The sequence below is a fragment of the Abramis brama genome (genome assembly GCF_963993115.1).
Source record: "Abramis brama genome assembly, chromosome: 6".
In the NCBI taxonomy this organism is placed as follows: domain Eukaryota; kingdom Metazoa; phylum Chordata; class Actinopteri; order Cypriniformes; family Leuciscidae; genus Abramis; species Abramis brama.
The window spans coordinates 25,828,339-25,852,106 of record NC_139968.1 but is presented as its reverse complement, the minus strand read 5'-3'; the positions used below and the strand labels follow the sequence as shown (position 1 = coordinate 25,852,106).

The 23,768-nt window shown below is 36.7% G+C and overlaps 2 protein-coding genes across 3 annotated transcripts; one reads left to right on the top strand and one right to left on the bottom strand.

Annotated features, from left to right (window-relative positions):
* Positions 1-10,503: 10,503 nt before the first annotated feature.
* Positions 10,504-12,493, top strand: LOC311084303 (SLAM family member 9-like). The gene is made up of 4 exons (XM_084116253.1): positions 10,504-10,607; positions 10,755-11,060; positions 11,730-12,029; positions 12,172-12,493. The coding sequence occupies exons 1-4, from the start codon at positions 10,565-10,567 to the stop codon at positions 12,321-12,323; spliced, it is 801 nt and encodes a 266-aa protein (XP_083972379.1). The 5' UTR covers positions 10,504-10,564; the 3' UTR covers positions 12,324-12,493.
* Positions 12,494-15,249: 2,756 nt separating this feature from the next.
* Positions 15,250-22,335, bottom strand: LOC311084304 (protein eva-1 homolog B-like). 2 transcript variants are annotated; one of them, XM_084116254.1, is made up of 3 exons: positions 21,147-22,335; positions 16,214-16,306; positions 15,250-16,098 (listed from the first exon to the last, which is right to left on the bottom strand). In XM_084116254.1, exons 2-3 carry the CDS (start codon positions 16,257-16,259, stop codon positions 15,662-15,664), a joined length of 483 nt encoding a protein of 160 aa, XP_083972380.1. In that variant the 5' UTR covers positions 16,260-16,306; positions 21,147-22,335; the 3' UTR covers positions 15,250-15,661. The 2 variants fall into 2 exon arrangements, with proteins under 2 accessions (XP_083972380.1, XP_083972381.1); XM_084116255.1 differs by having other exon boundaries at positions 21,714-22,335.
* Between the last annotated feature and the right edge of the window lie 1,433 nt (positions 22,336-23,768).

Below are 23,768 nucleotides of genomic sequence, written 5' to 3'. Positions count from 1 at the left end.
AAACATAATTTTTATTCATATCTTTCACATCTACTGCAGTCAGATTCACCCGCGTTCACTCCGAAGGAATCACTCACATGACCTGTGCACTTGTTATGACACATCAAGGATGTTAAGAGGCTAAAAGCAGGTTTAAAACTTGCCCTATTGAAGTCAACAGGGTGCAAATTTTAAACACCGATTTTTGTCGTTGTTCTCTGTATTGACAGCACTCCAAATGTACAAAAAAATGAGCTCAATGTTAAAATTGACCGGAGTTCTCCTTTAAGCCCTGGGTGTGTCTGAGCACATGGTCTTTAGACCGCCTTCTGTTTGTTTGCCAGCAAAAGTTGTTTTGATTTCATTAAGTTTGCATTACTTTTTCTCAGTTGAAATCAGTTTATTTTCTGTTCAACTTGGTGGACAATGGATTTTTTAGACAAATGAAGCCTCTAACCCCTCAGCAGACCCAAGAAGTGACTAACAGGACAATTTGATTAAGGATAGTCACTACAGTGTTCTTTCCTCAACATATTTAAACAATCAATCATTTGAAATATTCATATGTCAATACTGTATTTAAACCAATATTAATTGGCAGCACAGGATACTGTTGATAGAGCTTAAATTAATTTATCCCAGAATATTTCTATAGTGAATAGTAATGTTTCACATCATTCTCTCATGTTTTCCAGCCCGTCTTCCTATTCCTGTCATCACCAGAGACTCTACATGTTCATCATCATCAGGATCATCATCATCAGTGTCCAGATGTTCACTGGTGTGTTCAGTGTTGAATGTGAGTCATGTGACTCTCTCCTGGTACAAAGGAATCAGTTTATTGTCCAGCATCAGTGTGCCTGATGTCATCAGCAGCGTCTCTCTACATCTGGAGGTGGAATATCAGGATAACAACACTTACAGTTGTGTGGTGAACAATCCCATCAGCATCCAGACTAAACATCTGGACACTGAACTCTGTCAGACACATCCAGGTAAATCATAGTTCTGTTGCAATGCTGATTGTGTGTTTTATCTTAAAGTGCAGGTTCTCAATAAAACCTCTTCTTCTGTCTCCAGACATTGTCCACTGTTACAGTTTCACTGAAGCTGTGATTCGATTGGTCGTCTCTGCTGTGGTGGGCGTGGCCACTGTTGCCATAGTGGTTTATGACATCACATCTAGAGCTGAAAAGAGGCGGAGAACATCCCAGTCAGTCCCTGAATAATGATCCATATGTTTTCACATCTGTGCAATATGTCAGGATTCCCACAGTCCCACAAAACCTTGAAATATTAGGAATTGTTTCAATGAATCACAAAATGGTCTAAATGATTCAGAATCAAAAGGATCCTTATCCAGTGAATATCAAGAAAAGTCCTGGAAATCCATTGATCAAAAAGAGCGGGAACCCTGTTAGATGCTGAAGTCTTAATAAGCTTTTGCACAGAATATTGTGATTTCTTTTTTCAAATAAAGAATATGTATTTGCACTTCTTCTCTTCTTCAAAGACAGTTAAAATCTAAAACATTTCGTTGAACAATATTAAAAATTCTTGTGTATAATTTGCCTGTTAAGTCAGGGCTGAATGGATCCAGTTTAAACTGAGCATCAGGAACTGAAGGTTGTTTGTTTGAATCCCAGTAGATTGTTGAAGGGTTTCCTGGAGATTATTTTACAAGCTCAAATGCTATAAATAAACTATATATAAAGAATCTGTATCAGTGTGATAATGAAAAATAAAAGAATATGAATCAATCCAAGAGCAGTAGACGTTTTATCAGCTCTACATGAAGTTGGAGCCAAAGTGGCAAAAATGAAGTTGAGTTCTGTCTCTTGCACATGTCTCTAGTTATGACTAATCTTCTAATGACTAATGACTAAACAATCGGTTCCCTTATATTCCTTAAGTTTCTGTTGGTATAACAACCAAAAATCCATCTAAAACAGATTTATTTAAAAAAAAAAAAAATAGGCCTAATTATAAGCAGCATTCCAACATTTCGCACCAACACAGATTTGAATGAACCGGAATGATTTTCTTAAAGGTTTAATACAGGCGAATCATTGTCAGTCGTGCAGCTCTTCTGGGTATACAGTACCTCTAAATTTTGCTAAAAAAAGATATACAGAAATGGCCCTTTAGAACTAATTTAGAAAGTGAGAAGTGCTGAACTGCTTTTCAGCTCATTTGAACCTCACATTTGACTTACAAAACAGCCTTTCTGTGAAACAGAGACTATATCTTCCAAGAGGTCTACAATATCTGGAGAAAGCTAGCCATTTATTCATCTCACTGGCAGCTGAAGAAGAACACGGCCTCCATGCTTTCTTCTTTCAGTCTTTACTCTCTGTTTTGCTGTAGCCAATCACCTGCAGTATAAATGTCATGTGACTAATAATTTTGGAGCTAAACACAACTTAAATTGAATATTTAGATTTGCAAATCATTACATAAATAGTTGTTTAAATAAATCTTGTTAATAATAGGCCAGAAATTAAGTTTGCTGTATGGGCTGTAACACATGACTCAGAGATTGAGGAACAGACATCTAACCATTTATAGAGGTGTGAAGACTGAAGGAGACATTCTCTAACTGACAGAAAAGTTCCTCAATTAGACTCATTATCTACAGTTTAATATACTAAAAATATCAGCAGACTTTATTTGAGATTAACGACACATTTCTGTTGCTTTCCTCAGATTGGTAGAGTGTTTTAATCTTATACTTTTGAAGAAATGTTTTGCATATTCATTTTCTTCTGTTTCTGGCAACTGATTGGTGAGTTAAACATGATTTATGACTTCAGGTTTAGTACAGTGAAAGGATTTACATTAACTTATTTAATCTGATTATCTATGTGTGTTTGGTTCTGATACAGATGGAGTGAAAATAGTGACAGTGATGGAGGGAGATTCTGTCACTCTTCACATTAATGTTAGTGATAAACTCAGACATGAAATAGATAGACAGTTGTGGTTTGGACCAGAAAATACTCTGATAGGTAGAGTTTTTTGGCTTGATGAGGAGACATATGATATTAAATATTATGATGATGACATATTCAGAGATAGACTACAGATCGACAATCAGACTGGATCTCTGACCATCAGCAACATCAGAACAACAGACTCTGGATTTTATGAACTACTCTCTTCATCCTTACTGAGAGAATCATTCAATGTTACAGTCTACAGTGAGTAGTTGAATTTAACGTGTTTGTAGGAGTCATTTATTTGCCTTATTTGAAGGATAATTGTGACAATCTTTCTTTTTCTTGAGAGGTGCACCCTCTGCAGGACAGGAGAAGCTTTAAAGGGATAGTTCACCCAAAAATGAAAATGCTGTCATCATTTACTCACCCTCATGTTGTTCCAAACCTGTATGACTTTCTTTCTTCTGCTGAACACAAAAGAAGATATTTTGAAGAAAGTCAGTAACCAAACGACTGATGGACCCCATTGACTTCCATAGTAGGAAACAAATACTATGGAAGTCAATGGGGACCAGCAACTGTTTAATTACCAACCTTCTTTAAAATGTCTTCTTTTGTGTTCAGGAGAAGAAAGAAAGTCATACAGGTTTGGAACAACATGAGGGTGAGTAAATGATGACAGCATTTTCATTTTTGGGTGAACTATCCCTTTAAGCCCTGGGTGTGTCTGAGCACATGGTCTTTAGACCGCCTTCTGTTTGTTTGCCAGCAAAAGCTGTTTTGATTTCATTAAGTTTGCATTACTTTTTCTCAGTTGAAATCAGTTCATTTTCTGTGCAACTTGGTGGACAATGGATTTTTTAGACAAATGAAGCCTCTAACCCCTCAGCAGACCCAAGAAGTGACTAACAGGACAATTTGATTAAGGATAGTCACTACAGTGTTCTTTCCTCAACATATTTAAACAATCAATCATTTGAAATATTTATATGTCAATACTGTATTTAAACCAATATTAATTGGCAGCACAGGATACTGTTGATAGAGCTTAAATTAATTTATCCCAGAATATTTCTATAGTGAATAGTAATGTTTCACATTATTCTCTCATGTTTTCCAGCCCGTCTTCCTATTCCAGTCATCACCAGAGACTCTACATGTTCTTCATCATCATCAGGATCATCATCATCAGTGTCCAGATGTTCACTGGTGTGTTCAGTGTTGAATGTGAGTCATGTGACTCTCTCCTGGTACAAAGAAATCAGTTTATTGTCCAGCATCAGTGTGTCTGATGTCATCAGCAGTGTCTCTCTACATCTGGAGGTGGAATATCAGGATAACAACACTTACAGTTGTGTGCTGAACAATCCCATCAGCAACCAGACCAAACATCTGGACATCACACAACTCTGTCAGCCATGTCCAGGTACATCAGCGGTGATATTACTACATTTATATATAAATACCTCAGACAAATGTAGACTGGAACCCATCCTGAAAATAGGGGGTGCTCTTGAGGAGTGAGATATGTCAGAGATCTGTTACAGCAATTGCTTCCAGTTGAAATGCTGTTGGTGAGTTCTCAATAAAACCTCTTTTTCTGTCTTCAGACCTTGTCCACTGTTGTGGTTTCACTGAAGCTGTGATTCGATTGGTCATCTCTGCTGTGGTGGGCGTGGCTACTGTTACCATAGTGGTTTATGACATCAGATCAAGAAGAGCTGAAAAGAAGCAGAGAACATCACAGTCAGTCCATGAATAACACCATGATAGAAAACCTGGAAATATCAGAGAATTTTACAATTCTAGGACATCAATAATGTCTTAATGAAAACATAATGGAAATTTGAGTATACTTTTTTTTTTCTGCTGTACAATTTTTCATAAACTATTGATATTGTTTCGAGTAAAACTTGCTTGAAAGCCATGTTCAAATTGTCAGTGTATTGTTCTTTTGAGTAAATTCTTTTCAAACTGAGATTATTTTATATGCTCAAATGCTAACAACCCCACAAGTCTGTGGAGCTGGAGTTGATAAAAATTCACCCAGATTAACAGCAAAGCTTCTGTTATTAGACATAACACTGAAATGACTTAACTCTTCGAAAACCAACATAGTGCTCCAGATGAGAAACCAAGCCTCTATGATACGGTATCAAAAGCTGCACTAAGATAATAACACCAAGATTCCAGAAGCTCCGGAATCAACGCTTCATAAAATATTATTATAAACTTTTAAAAGTGTTGATTCAGTACTATGTTGTGCTCTAAAACCTGACTGAAGAACTTAAAACATGGAATTTATCTTCAAGAAGGTCTGTAATTGGATAAAAAATACTTTCTCCAGAACTTTGGAAAGGAAGGGTATATTTGAAATCGGTCTAAAATTAGAAAATTCTGTAAGGTCCAAATAAGGTTTTTTAATAATAGGCTGCACTATTGTTTAAAATAAGCTGGTACAACGCCTGTAGACAGGCAGCAATTTATTATATATCAAGCCAAAATCCTAGGGCCAATAACATTAAAAACCTGTTAAAAAATGTGTCAACAATCTCTGCTAATGATGTGAGAGAAACAGGCTCAAACTGATGAAAAAGAGCAGAGCATGAAACAGATGGGATTGATGGACCATAATCAGGTAACTGGATAGAAGATCTAGTATTGGCAATCTTCTCAAGATAGTCAGAAAAAGGAGGATTAGTAGCAGATTAATTTTTTGTTGCAATCGACATTGTCACAAAATGCTTAACCTGTACTGAACGTGGAATAATGTTTTAAAGGGGTGGTATAATGCCCTTATCACAAGATGTAAAATAAGTATTTGATGTCCCCAGAGGGTGTATGTGAAGTTTTAGCTCAAAATTCCCCACAGATATTTTTATATAGCATGTTAAAGTTGTCACTTTTTGAGGGTGAGCAAAAACACACCGTTTTTGTGTCTGTCCCTTTAAATGCAAATGAGCTGCTGCTCCCGACACAGTGGGCGGAGCTTCAAGAGATTGTGTTCTTTTACCTCACACAGACATGCACTGAAAATTTCTAAAACTTTTAGGCTTTTATGTTCAAACTGGAGTCAGACTCCAGGAAGAGAGAGACTCAAGAAGAAGTGACAACATGTAGAAGCAACAGGACATTTCTGAATGGTTAGTTGATGAATTTATGTAGCTTATGTGTAGTTATCTTCTAGTCATTGATTAGCATATTCTGTCATGATAATCTATAAATTGCGTTCCCGGGGCCGGGTTTATGTAAATTTCAGGGTTAGTGATCACTAACCCTGGAGGAATGTTGTGTAGTCCCTTCCAGCCGTTTGTTGTAGTCCTTAAAAAACGATTTCTTTAAAAGCAAATATCTTCCTTTGCTCTAAACTTTGAGCGTTGTAACTTTGCAGATGTTGTTTATGCTCAAACAGCAACATTACACACTAACTAAAAAAAGAAAAAGAAAAGTGAAATCATAATCAACCATCCCTTTAACATTTATGCCTTATAAACAGAATTACATTTTTAAACATTGTAAATATTGAGTCATCTCTTCTGAAAAGAAAGAAGTGTGGTGCAGCAGAAAGGTTGTAGTAGTTATCACACACTAAATGTTTTTTTTTTTACATGACACAAAGACATAGACAGTAAAATAAATGGACACAGCGACCCCATTGGATTCAACAGAGAAAAGTGAATTCAATTAGAAGCTCTCACTTCCTGATGGCTGAGCGTACTGCGCAAACTCAAACTGAGCTTGACGACGTAGATGTGACGTGAGCAACCCGTCTGTCTTCTAGTAGCTGTGAAGCAGGAGAAACTTTTGCTAAGTATTCTGATTAATTATTTTGTTATTTTGCCTCCACGTCTCCCCGATTGCCCGCAAGCTTCTCCTCCTGTCCATACGGTAATTCTCTACTGTGCGACAGAGAGTCGCGTGGTTATGACGCAATCTTTAGCAAATTTTTACAAAAACTGCTTCTACGGGGCCATAACGTAAGATACAAGGTAATAGAGCCTTTTATACATTTTCGTGTTTCTTTAGAAATAAATAATGGACAAATGGAGTCTTTAAACACCTCAGATGTAAAGTTATTCGCTGTCAAAGTGACGCCAAAATGAATGGGAGTCAATGGAATGCTAACAGCAGGTGATGGTCTGCTAATCAATGGCGCCCCCCGGAGAAGCTTCAGTTTTTTCTGAAAGATTACCCCCTTGCACAAAGACCTAGCCTAGAAATCTAGACGCACCCTAGCGGCAGCAAAATTTATTTTGCAGCCAGTGTGGTCTAGCAACTCTCCGTTGACTTTCGAGCTGGAAAAACCAAACTCAGGTCGGGCCAATCACATTGTGTATAGAGTAGGCGGGGCGGGCTTAACATAATGACGACAGAGTTGTGACGGTTACGCCCCCACAAACATGAACGCGCATCCACAGTCGGAGTCAGCTGCAGGTCACAGGAAAGCCGAGTATTTCAGCACATTATGGGCATCAACCAAACTACTTCATGTCTCATTCACCTGTAAGTAAACTATATTATTATTACAATGAATGCAAAAAAGGCTAACGTTACACGTTTGGTGTTGTATGAACTCTGAAATGTAGCTACGTCTCTTTGGATAAAAGCGTCTGCTAAATTAAATATAACAATGTAACGTTTTGTTTTGTTACTATCACTGGCAAACGTGAATTTTCTGTTTTTATATATCTTCGTTATTTTGGTTGTTAGAGCTTCCACGACGAGAGCATTGGATCTGATCCTACGTACGTTTATAAGCAATATATTAACGTCATTTTATCACAATTATAATGCAGACACTTGCGACTATGGCTGTGCAATATGTTCAAAATGTCATGTCCTAAAAGTCAGATAAGCAGTATTGCGTTACAGGTCGTAGTAGGTACATATGTACCTACTACGACCTGTAACGCAACTGGCTTACACCGACAGAGAAGCTAATGTTAGCATTGGGCTAATACTAGCTACAAAAGTAGCTACGTTGTCTAACGTAACATATATCATGGAAATAACAAATCCCCCCGAAGCAAAACAAATAATTACCTGTCCAGCAGAAAGACCGCAACCTCGGCATCGCTTTTCAGGCCCTTCAGCTCCCTCAGTTGTCTCCACCGTTCAAATGCTGCACCAATGTTGACGCGAGTTTGTCCTCTGGCTTTATCCAGTGCCTGTTTCGTTGCAGCCTTTTCTGCCTCCGATTTTCTTTTTTTAGGCTTTTTATCAGGGCGAGCAGTTACCAGCAAAGCTGGCATTGGTAGTTTTTGCTGCATTTTCTCTTCCATTGTGCCGCAAACTCCTGCTTACTCGGTGTAGTGAGCTGAACATATTATGGCGGCAAATCAATGCCAATAATCACCGACCACACAACTGATGCTAGCGCGCGCGGTGAATGACTTCCGCAAGAGGATAACAGATCTACACGCAAAGAAACGGGAACTCGCGAGCTCATTCAAACCCTGCGCGCGCGCATGACATCATTGTGTTGTTAAGAGATATTTATGCTACAGACTAATGACGAGTTTCACCTGTATGACTTTACATTCCCATTTTTCTCCAATTTCTTTTAGGTATTTTAATGCCAATAACACAAATCAGTGTTATAAATATAAAATGTAAAAATGTATACAAATTTGGGTCAATTTGCAATGCTAATAACCATGGAAATGCGTCATTAGTCTGTAGCCTAAATATCTCTTAACAACACAATGCAATAAGACTTTCTGTTAATAAAGTATCTGGTAAGAATCTATTCTATATTAACAATGCATTAAATCACATTACACATTAATAAACCACAATAAATAAAACAAATGAAGTGATGTCTCATGTCTCAAGTCAAGTGAATTAGGCTACGAGTCATTGGACAGGCGTCCAATCGCAACTGACTTCTGGAAAAGGGGAAAAGTAACCAATGACATTTGAGGTTATTAAAACAGTAAGTCCCGCCTCTCGACTGCCAAAAATAAAAGTGTTCGAGCGAGCAAAAGCAGCAGGCGAGAGCAGATAAAGCGCGAGCGCGTGGGGAATGATCATGCGCGCGCGAGGGCTTGTATTGCGTGCTGAGATGATGTCATGCGCGCGCGCAGGGTTTGAATGAGCTCGCGAGTTCCCGTTTCTTTGCGTGTAGATCTGTTATCCTCTCGCAGAAGTCATTCACCGCGCGCGCTAGCATCAGTTGTGTGGTCGGTGATTATTGGCATTGATTTTCCGCCATAATATTTCCGGGAACGGTGACATGTGATGAGTGCACGCAGGGCAGCGCACGCAGTGGGGCTCGGGCACGAGACATGAAGGCATCTGATTGGTTCTTTACATTCGGACCGAGTGGCAGTGATTGGTCAGAGTTTTTACTGTCCTGCAGCTGCTACAGAGGTCTGATTGTTTTCATTCCTTTTTCTGAACACATAATGTATTGACTACTCTCAGGATGGAAGGACAATTTCACCCAGTATAAAAAAAAGTGTTTCTGAACAGGATTACCTACCATAGCTTTCCTTTCATTTTTAAAAAAGGAAGATGTGTTCGGAGTTTTGCCGACTGGATCCGGCAAAAGTTTAATATACCAACTAGCCTTCTTCGTTGCTCTGATTGGTTGTAGCGCTATTGCGTGCAGAGGGATTCTGAGAGACAACCATTTATCCCGCCCCTCGGATTGAGCCGTGCCAATGGTGAGTTGCCAGACTGGCTTGCCAGGCTAACAAAGACCATATTATAACTGCAAATGTCCAAATTTGTCTAGTGTATAGAGATATTTCACAATTTTCCCTTTAAATGACATATAGCCTTACATCATTTGAGTCGCTGCTTCCGTTTTTAAATGAGGAATTTCACAAGAAACAGACTGCGCTGGAATAAGGTGCAAAAGTTACGCACTAAACCACGAACAAATCAGCAGCAGCTTAGGGGGGAGACACATATTAACAAATACTGTGTAACGCTCTGTACAAAAAGTGACCCAACCACTAATTCATACTCATAAATTGATATATGAGTCAATCAAAACATTGAAAAATAATTTGTTAAAACAAAATAATCAATTCCTAAGGATTCCTAAACTATAGAGTCAACTCCATACAATAGTTTGTTTTTCTAGAGTTGAATCCAATAGGGCTAAAGTTGAGGAATCGACTATTGTGTCCATTTTATGACAAACACTCATTGAATACAGAATCAAAATTGTAAACTGACTGTAAATATGGATTTTTCCCCCGTCTGAAATAGACAATCGGACATGGTAAAAATGGCTCAATGTAACTCAAATACAGATTGTGAAAATGTGAAAAAAATACAAAAATCTGTTAACAGTGACCACAACCTTATAAATGTGTTTGCTCAAATGTGCAAATTACACATTTCCTTTTCCACATAAAAGACCGCAAGTCTTTGGGGTGCCAAACGTTCAATTAAAATAGGAGAATAGCCAACTGTCTTCACTCACCATCTCATCAATCACATTCACACATGCACACATTCACATTCAAACTGTCAAAAATAGTGTTGTTTTGCAGCCTATTAACATGAAATGTCAGTAACACATGACTAGAGATTAAGGAACAGACTTTTAGCCAAATAAAGTACGGTTGGAGGAGTTGCTGACAGAAGAGTTCCTTTATTAGACTTCCTCCATTAACTCATGCGGATGAACAATGTTTTGTGCATTTATTTTCTTGTATTTATTACATTTGGTTGGTGAGTTAAACATGTTTTTTGGCTTTGTCATAGGTTTTTCATTAACTGTTACTTTATGCTTCAGTAGGCCTACATGACGACAGAACATTCATTTTTGGGTGAACTGTCCTTTTGATCTTGTTATCCATGTGTGTTTTGTTCTGATAGATGGAGTAAATATAGTGTCGGTGATGGAGGGAGATTCTGTCACTCTACACCCTGATGATACTGTCAGATATAAACATTATGTACAGTGGAGATTAGGACCTGAAGGTACTATTATAATCATTCAATTTAATGAAGGAGGACCTGATATTACATATTTAAATGAGAAGAGAATCAGAGACAGACTACAAATCGACAATCAAACTGGATCTCTGACCATCAGGAACACCCGAACCACAGACTCTGGACTTTATGAACTCCAGAATCAGATGATGAAATCCAGGCTGTTATTCAATGTTACTGTCTATGGTGAGTATTGAGCTTGATATGCCCCGTCCTCAACAAGTGCTGCTAAATTATTATATGCCAGAATAATTGACAAGACAGTATTTATGCATTTGTTCCTTTGAAAGCTTGCTGTGATAAACTCAAACCGAAGGTCTAAAAAGAGCTAAAAATAAGTGACAATAATCTGATAAGAAAAGGTCTAACAGACTTATCCATTATTGGTGTAACAGCTAGTTCAGCATGACCAGTCAAATGTTGCAAAGATAGATGGAAATAGATAGGCTATATATGTGTGGTTTTCACACCTTCAGAACAAGAAAGCGAAGCAAGCACTTTCAAATACCATATCTAACATCTTGCAAGCACCGTTTCTGGAAAAGCACACCTAGTACCGTGAATTACTAATTCTGAGAAACATTACTCAGACAGTATTTGGAATACATCCAATAGCAAACAAAACACAAGTAACTAAGATATATCTCTTAATATATATGAACATGTGAGTACATCATACATATTCTTGGAGAATAAGGTACTACATATGAATAATCAATGAATGAACAAATGATAAATAAGGAACAAATCATGAATTAATAATTAATATGGATTAAGAAAATCCTCACAAACATTGACCGTCTGTATACACCCTCTATGAATTATTTATTTTATTTTTTTAAATATATTTTTCAGCTCGTCTGCCCATTCCCGTTATCACCAGAGGCTCTTCAAACTGTTCATCATCATCATCATCATCAAGCCAGAAATGTTCACTGCTGTGTTCAGTGTTGAATGTGAGTCATGTGACTCTCTCCTGGTACAAAGGAATCAGTTTATTGTCCAGCATCAGTGTGTCTGATCTCAACAACAACATCACTCTACCTCTGGAGGTGGAATATCAGGATAAAAACACTTACAGTTGTGTGCTGAACAATCCCATCAGCAACCAGACCACACATCTGGACATCAGTCAATTCTGTCAGACATGTGCAGGTACTGAACATCAGCGGTGATAATAATAAATATTTACAGAAGTACCACAGACAAATGGTTTTGCTTCCAGTTGAGATGTTGTTGGTGAGTTTGTCATAAAGTAGGTGCAGGTTCTCAATAAAGCCTCTTCTTTTGTCTTCAGACCATGTCTACTGTTGTGGTTTCACTGAAGCTGTGATTCGATTGGTCATCTCTGCTGTGGTGGGCGTGGCCACTGTTACCATAGTGGTTTATGACATCAGATCAAGAAGAGCTGAAAAGAAGCGGAGAACATCCCAGTCAGTCCTTGAATGACGGTCATGGAAAACCTAGAAATATCATATAATTTTACAAACTCAGGATAGGAAATGAATATTTTAATGTAAACATGGTAATTTGAATATACATTTTCTTTCTGTTGTAAATATTTCATAAACTAGCTAAATATTGATCTTGTTTGGAGTAAAACTTTCTTTTAGACCAGTGTTGTGACTGAATTGTTCTTTTGACTCAATGAATCAGTCAAACAGTTCACAAAATGCTCTAAATGATTCCATAGCAAATCAAAATGATTCACAAACTACTGGAAAAAGTCGTTGAAAGCCATTGGTTAAAAAGAGCAGGAACCCTAGATGGTGATGACAAAGTCTCAGTCAGCTCTTGGAATTGGTGCGGTTTTTTCATATAAAGAATATTGCTTTGCATATTTTGCTTCTTCAAACCGTGTTTGAAATCTGAAGCATGACAGTTAATTTTAAAGATTCTCTGTAATTTGCTGGGCTGAATGGATCCAGTTTGAACTCAGCGTCAGGAACGGAACGTTGTTTGTTTGAATCCTTATCCTCATTGATCATTTTATATGCTTAAATGCAATATGTCAATGCAAGTTTTACTGAAAAATACAACAATTGGAATCTTTTTTTTTTTTAAAGAACAATGTAGGGTAGGCTACGCAGTGTGAAATGAGATGATGTGGGAAAATATGTAATTTTGAATTAATTTTAACGACTAATTGTGAATGTTTATCAGAGAATGGTGCAGTAACGGCATCTACCAGCAGAGGCGAACTGGATAATGCTAACCAAAACACCCATCTTCACTTCACTAAAAACAGGAAAACACTGTCTTTATTTACTCACCCTCTCTCAAACCGCATTCAAATGTAACTAACTAACCAAAAATTTTGATTTGCTGGTATTAACTAGAAAGAGAAGACACGTAGGCTACTAGAGAGATATCGAGGAAGAGACTGGAGTTCTGACAGAAGAATTCCTTCATTAGACTTATATTATCTCATCAGATTTTGCGCGTTTATGGCAACTGGTAAGTGAAGTGTTTTTTATAACTTTGTGAGTTGAGTAAAGTTGGCAATAAATTCACAGATTCGAACTTCCCGGGTCAATAACTCGTGAGCTAAACGTTGTTACACAAATAACACTCTTTCCTCAAAACGAGCTTTCCCTCGCAGTGGACAAAATACATTGATCTCTATGCGCAGGCGGCAGAGAGACAGATCCGAAGGGACCGTCTGCAAAGTGCCAGTGTTTACTACGAAAACAGTCAATAACTTCACTGTCACACACTATAGTGTCATCAAATCCAGTTCACACATCACTACTGTCCTGGTGGTTATACTACAACACTTATTATGTATAAATATCTTTTTGCATAATTTTTATGATTATTAGCCTATTTATGAAAAATATTCAATAACTGCACTGTAATTCACTGTATTGTTGCCAAATTCAGTTCGCACATTACTGCTGTCCTGATGGTTATACTAGCCTACAACGCTTATTTTGGGAAAAATATATTTTTAATTTTATATACAATTGTAAATGTATCATGTTGATGATTTTTATTATGAGAAATATTCAATAACTTCACTGTAATTCACTGTATTGTTGCCAAATTCAGTTTACACATCACTGTTGTCCTGATGGTTATACTACAACACTTATTTTGGGGAAAAATTATTTTAAATTGTATATACAATTGTAAACTTATAATTTTTATGATTTTATATTATCATATTAGCAGTTCACAATCACAAGTTTAAATATCTTCTTAACATCTTTATATCAGAATGTACTTCATAAATGTAAACAATAACAGAAGTTGTTTCATTAGAAATATTATAGAATCCGGTTCTTCTTTTAATATATATTTATAACTTTTATATTTTACTATCATCCATTAATGCTGATCATTAAACTTACAAACATTGAAGGTACACTTATAAATCTTTTGTTCCTCTAGCAGTTATAAAATGTATGCTTTTTTTTTTTGTGGAAGAACATTGTTTTGGTTGTGCTTCGGCTCTGTGTGACCGTGCGGATGAATATGGTTATCCTACTGCTCATAAAACATTCACTAATAGGCTTAAGAGATATAATCAGTTTAGATGGAAAGGATCTCAAGCTGAGCTGAAGATTTTACTGAAGCTATATCCATTAATAGACACTTAATCGACTTTACTGAAAATAAATTCCAGCTCAGCACAACAACCATAATGAAATGACTTTTCACAATGAATAATTAACTAGAGAGCGACATTGTAATTTACCTGTTCAATAAAATACCTTACCTGTTTAGTAATAAAAATGTCATCATCTCAACATCGCTTTTACATTTAAAATCCCTCAGTTCTCTCCATCTCCGAAAGTCAAGCCGATGTTGATTCTTGTTTTATTACAAGCTCCGTCGCGTTCTCTTTTTTTGCATTTTTTTAAAAACAGGTGATTCTCCAGAGATTCAAGATTTAGCGTGTCCATGTCAACCTTTCTCGCTCATTGTGACAGCTAACCTATGCCACTTCAACACCATACATGCGTCAAAGTACCCAGAGCAACTTTTACCTATACAGATATGAGACACGCACAGGTGAGTGATGTACAGTACTACGTTCACAATTTCCTGTGAAAACCATTCCTACAAGTCTAAAATATGAACACTTATAAAAGGCTTACCATAAGTCAATAACACACTTTGGAGGAAGGATTGATGTAGTTTTGACTCATTATTTAAATTTTGAACAAAAAAGTTAGATAGAGTACCTTTAATGTAATATTTGGCAAATATCAAAGTAAATATTCTATTTTCATATTTTACATTATAATGTTGTGATGCCCATTTCACTTTGTAGCATTTAAAACAATAGCATTTAAAACAATGTTTTATTTATTTTTTATTTAGACAAGATAGTATAAATCATGAAAATAATTATCTTGTCGATGTTGAATTTTAATATCTGTGCATTCTTTTGCTATATGTGGCTTTATAATCTTTGAGTTAAGGCTTGATGTGACTTACATGGGGGATTTTTTTTTTTTTAAATGACAAAAAATAGCAGAAAAAAATGGCATAGTGCAAAAGGGCATTTGCTTTCTGTGAGCTTCTAATTATCACCTACAATTCACAAATATTTTTTTAAACATCAACTCAGACAATTAAGACAATAAAGTCGGAATGACTTTTCAATAAGCACCATGACTTGGGAACTGATAGCAACTTTCCCAGTCCAAATGTTGCATACAAAACAGCTGGACCCATAGTCTGTATGATTACAATAACATCAGTCCATATATAATGGAAACACCATCCATTAACAGTCTTGAAAAAGTACTGCACTCAAGCAGTCAAATGGCTTGAGTTTATATCCAGGAATCTCTTCCAATAGTGCCCGTGCCTGTTCCCAGGATATCTGGCTGTCCATTTCTCCAGATTTCCCTGATGATCCTCTCCCTTTCCTCCAATTGCTGTGCCCGCTCCAGCTCCTCGGCTGAGGTGAACACGTCCCTGCTCAGAGTCCCATCCGGCGTGATGAGGTGGTTGCTCATGAGGATATCTGTGGTGCTGTGCTGGACCGAGGACTCCAGGCCTCCTGTATCTTCCTCCTCCTCATCATCATCATCACTCTCCTCGTCTTCCTCTTCCTCCTCACTGTCTTTCAGCTGTTTTTGCTCTGGTGTGGAGGGTGCCGTAGTGGTATGAGGCTTGCAGGAAATCCGGATGACCAGGAGGCAGAGAGTGAGCACCAGGCCAAAACAGATGCCGATGACGAAGTAAAGGCCGAAACTCTCTGGATTTGCTGGATAGAGAGGGAAACAAGTCAGGTTTAGTAATTGGAACATCTCCATATCAGTTTGCTGTTCTTTAGACCTGAGTTGCATGTTAAAAATATTAAAAATTGGAAAAGCACTGACCTTTAATGTGAGCATAAGCAGCAATAGTGTTGCTCAAGAAATTCATCTCCTTCCTTTTCACATTAATCCTGGCTTTGTCCTGTGTTTCCAAACCTACAGGATAAAAAAGGGGAAAATAATATTGTTAAACATGAGCAGTGCTTGCTTGTTTTAGCACATGCTAAAATGTGCTTGCTTGGGCACTGCTAATGTATTCTGGGTGTTTTCTGACTGTCTGTTTTCTGAAATGAGAAATGATGGAGAAAAAAAAAAGTGCTGTATTTTATATTTTTTTTTCAAATAGGTTTGTTTTTTGTTCTGTTTTTTTTTTTTTTTTTTTTTTTGGCCTAAATCAATAACTAATATTTACAATTAAAATGTTTAATTCAATTTAAATAGTCAAAATTAAGTTAGCCCAAATCCATTTAAATTGTTCAAAATTAAGTTGACCCAACTCAATAATTAATATTTAGAATCGAAATTTTCCAAAATTAAGTTGGCCCAACTCAACAATTAATATTTAGAATTTAAATTGTTCGAAATTAAGTTGGCCCAACTCAATAATTAATATTTAGAATTAAAATTTTCCTAAATTAAGTTGGCCCAACTCAATAATTAATATTTGGAATTAAAAATTTCCAAAATTAAGTTGTCCCAACTCAGTTTACATTGTTCAAAATTAAGTTGGCCCAACTCAATAATTAATACTTGGAATTTAATTTGTTTAAAATTAAGTTGGCCCAACTCAATTTAAATTGTTAAAAATTAAGTTGGCCCAACTCAATAATTAATATTTAGAATTTAAATTTTCCAAAATTAAGTTGGCCCAACTCAATTTACATTATTCGAAATTAAGTTGGCCCATCTCAATAATTAATATTTGGAATTAAAATTTTTCAAAATTAAGTTGTCCCAACTCAATTTACATTGTTCGAAATTAAGTTGGCCCAACTCAATAATTAATATTTGGAATTTCAATTTTCCAAAATTAAGTTGGCCCAACTCAATTTAAATTGTTCTAAACTAAGTTGGCCCAACTCAATAATTAATATTTGGAATTTAAATTTTCCGAAATTAAGTTTTCCCAACTCAATTTAAATTGTTCTAAATTAAGTTGGCCCAACTCAATAATTAATATTTGGAATTAAAAATTTCCAAAATTAAGTTGTCCCAACTCAATTTACATTGTTCGAAATTAAGTTGGCCCAACTCAATAATTAGTACTTGGAATTTAATTTGTTTAAAATTAAGTTGTCCCAACTCAATTTACATTGTTCAAAATTAAGCTGGCCCAACTCAATAATTAATACTTGGAATTTAATTTGTTTAAAATTAAGCTGGCCCAACTCAATTTACATTGTTCAAAATTAAGTTGGCCCAACTCAATAATTAATATTTGGAATTTAAATTTTCCAAAATTAAGTTGGCCCAACTCAATAATTAATTTTTGGAATTCAAATTTTCCAAAATTAAGTTGGCCCAACTCAATTTACATTGTTTGAAATTAAGTTGGCCCAACTCAATAATTAATATTTGGAATTTAAATTGTTCAAAATTAAGTTGGCCCAACTCAATTTACATTGCTCGAAATTAAGTTGGCCCAACTCAATAATTAATATTTGGAATTTAAATTGTTCAGAATTAAGTTGGCCCAACTCAATTTACATTATTGGAAATTAAGTTGGCCCAACTGAGTTTTCTTTTTTGGTGTGTTTTGTTCAGAGAGAGTGAAGATAGGCTAGTGGGAGTGAGTGATGGAGTGATATTCTGTCAAGGCCAGAACGCAACATGGTTTTTCTAACCACAGCTAACAATGTTTGGCACTTTGCACATGCGCTTTGAATTGTTATTGCACTAATTTAGTTTGTTCACAAGGTGTCAGCACTGAAACGGGCCATTTTTTCACAGTCTGAAAAGACTGTTTTTTTTTTCTAAAAACAAACAAAATAGTGTTGATGAGCGCTTGTGTGAGGGAAATTAAAAGATACCAGCAACTCTGTTTTAAACGAGTACAAAGACATTTTTATCGTAACTTTTGGAGCGAAAAAGCACAGAGACTGGACAAGGACGAATATTTCTAGTGCGCATGTGTCGAGCACCTGTTCTCTCCAAAATGTGCGAGACTGTGCGCGTACGTTAAACACGAAGCATGAAAAACAAAACGTTTATTCTTAATGTCAATGTGTTATAAATATAAAGCAAGCTATAGAGCGCTCCCATTACAGAGCTGTCGTCCCTAATATGGTAATATCCTACCCTAACCCTATATTAAGTGCATGTAGTTACTTAATATTACTCAGTAGCCTACTTAAATTTTAAATTACACCGTAACAATGACACCTTAAAATAAAGTGTAACCGAAAGTTGTAATTTGTGGCTCTTTGTGGCATTTTATGTGGTTTAAATGTGGCCCACTTGGCCTCCGAACTTGAGTAGCCCTGCTCTACACACTTATGTTAGTGACATACACAGACATTATGTATAGGCTAAGTTATAGAGTGGAGACTTGCAGCTGAAGATACTTGTATAGAGACATTCGGCTTGATAAGAAGACTAGTGAAATGATATATTATGAGATGATCAAATATTCAGAGACAGACTACAGATCGACAATCAAACTGGATCTCTGACCATCAGGAACATCAGAACCACAGACTCTGGACTTTATCAAATGTATTAAATTAAAATGTATAATAATGTCTATGCGAATGGCAATAAACTGACCCTTCATCAAACAATCATGGCAATTTGAGGGTAAATAAATGGGTGACATGTTCCTTTAAGAAAAGTTACACTTTACTCTTTTGAGATTAAAATGACTGATTAAATTCAATTATTTTTCATTCTGAACTTAAAGATCATGACAGCACAAACACTGAACACATTGTGCGTGGTTCTGGAATGCCGAAAGAGGAAATGATGGTCAAAGAACGACAGTAATAGTTCAGTTAGTGTGAAATGAGAAGTCGTCTTGAAAGTAGTGTTGTATCCCAGGTTTCTTTGGTTAACAACTACACGTCCCCCATATACACTAAACTATCAGGGGCCCAGAAACCCTATAGCAACGCCCAAGTCTTCCTGTAGTCAGAATTAAAAGCAGTGGTTCTCAGTTCTGCATTTGCACAACTACACCCCTCACCTGCATTATTATATCAAGAATCAATCATTTTCACATAAAACTGCCTAAGCATTGGTCATCCAACTGCTGAAAAATATGGCTTACACATGTGCTCTTGGCTTAAACATTTGGCTGTTAGTGGGTAAGTTATGTCTTTTAATTCTTGCTGTTATGCTGAGTTTTTTTTAATATTTTTTATTTATTTACAGTATCTGGCTTTTGGAAGAGTTCATAAAGGAACAGTTAACCAATGAAATCAAAATTATCAAATGTATCAATAAGTAATATAGAGCAGCATTTGTTGAGCACCAACATGTGATGTTGAGCATCACATGCCAGCAGCCATATCACCCTGTAGCCCAAGACTGGTTGCCCACTGAAGCTAAGCAGGGCTGAGCCTGGTCAGTACCTGGATGGGAGACCTCCTGAGAAAAACCAGGTTGCTGCTGGAAGAGGTGTTAGTGAGGCCAGTAGGGGGCGCTCACCCTGTGGTCTGTGTGGGTCCTAATGCCCCAGTATAGTGACGGGGACACTATACTGCCAAAAGAGCACCGTCCTTCGGATGCGACGTTAAACCGAGGTCCTGACTCTCTGTGGTCATTAAAAATCCCAGGATGTCCTTCGAAAAGAGTAGGGGTGTAACCCTGGCATCCTGGCCAAATTTGCCCCTTGGCCCCTGTCCATCATGGCCTCCTAATCATCCCCATATACTGATTGGCTTCATCACTGTCTCCTCTCCACCAGTAAGCTGGTGTGTGGTGGGCGTTCTGGCGCAATATGGCTGCCGTCGCATCATCCAAGTGGATGCTGCACATTGGTGGTGGTTGAGGAGATTCCCCCATCTATGTAAAGCGCTTTGAGGTCTCAGAAAAAGCGCTATATAAATGTAACTAATTATTATTATTATTATTATTATTTAATAACTGGAAAGGTTTCTTGTCTGTTCTCCAGGTGTGTTTGGTCCTCACACAGGTGGAACGGAGACGGTATCAGCGATGGAGGGAGATTCGGTCACTCTACACACTGGACGTACTGAAATACTGACAGATGAACGCGTACAGTGGATTTGGCTTATAAGTTCAGACATTTGTATAGCCCAAATGACTAAGCAGGTCATCTCTTTTCCTGATGGCAATGAGATTTTCAGAGACAGACTCCAGTTAGACAACAAAACCGGGTCGCTCACCATCACAAGTATCACAACAACACAGAATGGACTGTATGAACTACTCATCGCCCGTGCCAACAAAGTTTCAAACAAGATTTTTAATGTGAACGTCTATGGTGAGCAGTTCAGATATTGTTGGGGTTTTTTTTTGCCCTGTCCTCATATATCACAATCAGTCTTGAAATGTCTAGTTTGTCAAAATTACAATTTATAACATTTAGATGACATTTTCTTTTGAGCCATTCTTTCTGCCCATCTGTTTTTAAACTTCTTTAGGCCTAGAAGGGAAAAAAGGTAACATAGGCCTACACTGATTATGCAAATGTACTCTGGTCGAAAATTGGGATTAACCTCAATCTGTTATATTATTGACAGCTATACTGTAAAAGCAAATCTGCATTTGATTTTGTCTAAGCAAATTGTATTAATTGCCTGTATAATTAAGTAAAAGTGTTTCAGTTTTTTATTGAAAAAAAAAAAACAAGTTACAAAAAGGTCCGTTTTAATGTGCAAAACAATATTACAGCAAAAGTCTTTCATTTAGCAAAGTGAGGTAATTTTTTTTTGCTTTTAGTATGAATATGTTAGTCTTACTTTATCTATTAGCTAGTGTGCTCTAAAACAATGACGAAATTCGCATTTAGAAGATATAAGCATTCAAAACTTACAGTCTCTCACTTCTGCCAATATGGATCAATGATTTTGATGACATTCCACTTCAGCTTCTCATCAGATTTTCTGTCCAATCAAATGCTCTTTAGAATCTGAATTATATTATAAATAGACGCTGAAGCTGCAGCTGAAATCGGTCACCGTTCACACATTTACTATTTTCTACAATGGTGAATGGCACATAGAGCACTAGAGGATAGGGAACGATTCAGACAGTTTAAATAGGCTATGCTTTCCATTGAGGCGAATGAAGTCTAGTTTCGCGTTAGTGATATGGAGGAGATTAGTAGGAGAAATGGTTGTATAGATTAAGAGGAAACTATGGCGGTTTTACCGATTTCAAATGGCTCTGGTTGAGCTGTGATACAAACGATAAACGTTTTTTTTTTTTTTTAAGTGTAAGGCATTACTAATCAATTTTCAGTAATATTTTACTCGGTACATGTTCAGTAACGCATGCGTTACAACACACTTTTAGCCCAAAATTTAATTGTTAAAAAAAAAAAAAAAAAAAATACAGCCAGACCGCGAGACATTAACGAATGAAAAATGCAAGTTATTACCTGTTCGTGGTCAGTCAATAGCCGTGCGTGTGGTGTCCAAGTTTGTAAATAATGACTAAATGACAGCTTCTGATATATTTGTAAGGCGATTTATTTCATTCATCTCCCTCTTGCTGGTGTACCTTTGTATTGTGTGACATACTCCAGTAAAAGCGTGTTTAGGGCAGGTTTTACAGGAGTGCCGCGATCATGATTTCGGTCTCTGTGCTCGCGCTGGCCAGTGGAAAAGCGGTTAATGGGAGAATATGGTAGAAGAAGACTGTACTGTACATTCTCGGGATGGACGTATGCGCATTGCTCTGTTTGCTCTTCTGTGTTTTCTTTCTAACCAGAGAGCAGTCCGTTTTCTTTCGTTTTGAATTGTTTTGAATCTGAGTGTCGCGGTTTCATATCACATATCTTTACAGCCCTAGTCATTTTAGAATGTTAAGTTCTACTTCTGTAGTTATTTTGGTTAAAGTAACTCAAAAGTAATACAGGAGTAATGTAACGCATTACAATTCTGAAACAGTAATATTGTAAGGTAAATAATTACTTTTTAATAACAGTAACAAGTAATGTATAATGTATTACAGTTTGGAAGTAACTTGCACAACACTGAATATATATTCTAATTAAACAATAGCACACAAGCAAAACTGCTGTGGTTTATTTGGTCTGAGGTTCTGCCCTGTTTTTGCCATAGAGACTGACCGACATTATTTTTATGACCAATATTTATCTATTTATAAACATCTGAAAATAAAAGTGAACTATTAGGCCTACTTACAAATTAATAACCGATTAAGTAAAAAACACTGAATATTGTTTGAAACAGTCAAGCTAAATAGTGGTCTATTTAGCCAATGTTTGTGTTTACATTTAATAAAAAAGAGTCATAAGAGCACAGAAACGTTGAATACTGCACATTGGAAACTTTCTGAGAAACAAGAAAAAAAAAGCAGTTCGAGAAACGAGAAGATAAAGCAACACAAACAAAAATGTATCAAACCTTTGAGCTTCTTCAGTTCAGTTCTGCTCCTGCCTTCCTGTGGAGTTTAGTAAAAACAGGAAGATTCTTTAAAAAAATTATAATTATCAAATATGTCCAAAATCGAAGGTGTGAGTGAAAATCCAGTAAAAGTGCCCCAGTATACCGCCCACCACACACCAGTTTATTGGTGGAGAGGAGACAGAGTGATGCAGCCAATCAACAGTATAAATGTGGATGATTAGGAGGCCATGATGGATAGAGGCCAATGGGCAAATTTGGCCAGGATGCCGGGGTTACACCCCTACTCTTTTTCAAAGGATTTTTAATGACCACAGAAAGTCAGGACCTCGGTTTAATGTGTCATCCGTAGTATGGTGCTTGTTACAGTAAAGTGTCCCTGTCACTAAACTGGGGCGTTAGGACCCACACAGACCACAGGGTGAGCGCCCCCTACTGGCAGAAACCAGAAAGTCTCCCTTCCAGGTACTAACCAGGCTCAAGCTTAGCTTTAATGGGCAACCAGTCGTGGGCTACAGGGTGATATGGCTGCTGCCCAAACAGTGATGATTCAACTGTTAGGTTCACATGGTTGTTTTTCTTGAGGATGTTGGAAGTTACAGTAAGAACAGTAAGTTAACTAAGTATCTTTAAGGCAATTAGTTTTTGCGTTTTTATTGAATTAAAAGAACAGAGATATAAGTAAAAAGCTAAAATCATAACTTTTAGACGTTTCATTTAGCAGTCACATCCATGTAAAAGTAGGCTACTGTGTTTACAAATTCCTTGTTCATGATCGTGCAACACTGTAGTAAACGGAGCAATAAGGAGATTCATTTGCACAGTTGACTATACGTTTAAAACAATTTGCAGGCAATTATATGTCTAATTTGACTAATTTGAAGTTGATTTTAGAATTTTAAATTGTGTCCTTCAAATTTATGATTTATAACTTTAGATGTTATTTGGAAAGACTTTATAAACTCCACCTGACCACTAGGGGGCACAAATCACGAAAAAAGCAATTGATACGCCATTCAGCCAAAGTAGACACATACATAGTTGCAGACATTTTGATTAAGTTT

What these genes read in the sequence shown, in the direction of transcription:
- LOC311084303 (XM_084116253.1), top strand. Translation starts at nt 10,565, where the DNA reads ATGTTTTGTGCATTTATTTTCTTGTATTTATTACATTTGGTTG. An exon ending in ATTCAATGTTACTGTCTATG is followed by an intron (nt 11,061 to 11,729) that starts GTGAGTATTGAG and finishes TATATTTTTCAG; the next exon opens with CTCGTCTGCCCATTCCCGTT. An exon ending in ATTCTGTCAGACATGTGCAG is followed by an intron (nt 12,030 to 12,171) that starts GTACTGAACATC and finishes TTTTGTCTTCAG; the next exon opens with ACCATGTCTACTGTTGTGGT.
- LOC311084304 (XM_084116254.1), bottom strand. Translation starts at nt 16,259, where the DNA reads ATGAATTTCTTGAGCAACACTATTGCTGCTTATGCTCACATTAAAG. An exon ending in TGCTTATGCTCACATTAAAG is followed by an intron (nt 16,099 to 16,213) that starts GTCAGTGCTTTT and finishes CTCTCTATCCAG; the next exon opens with CAAATCCAGAGAGTTTCGGC.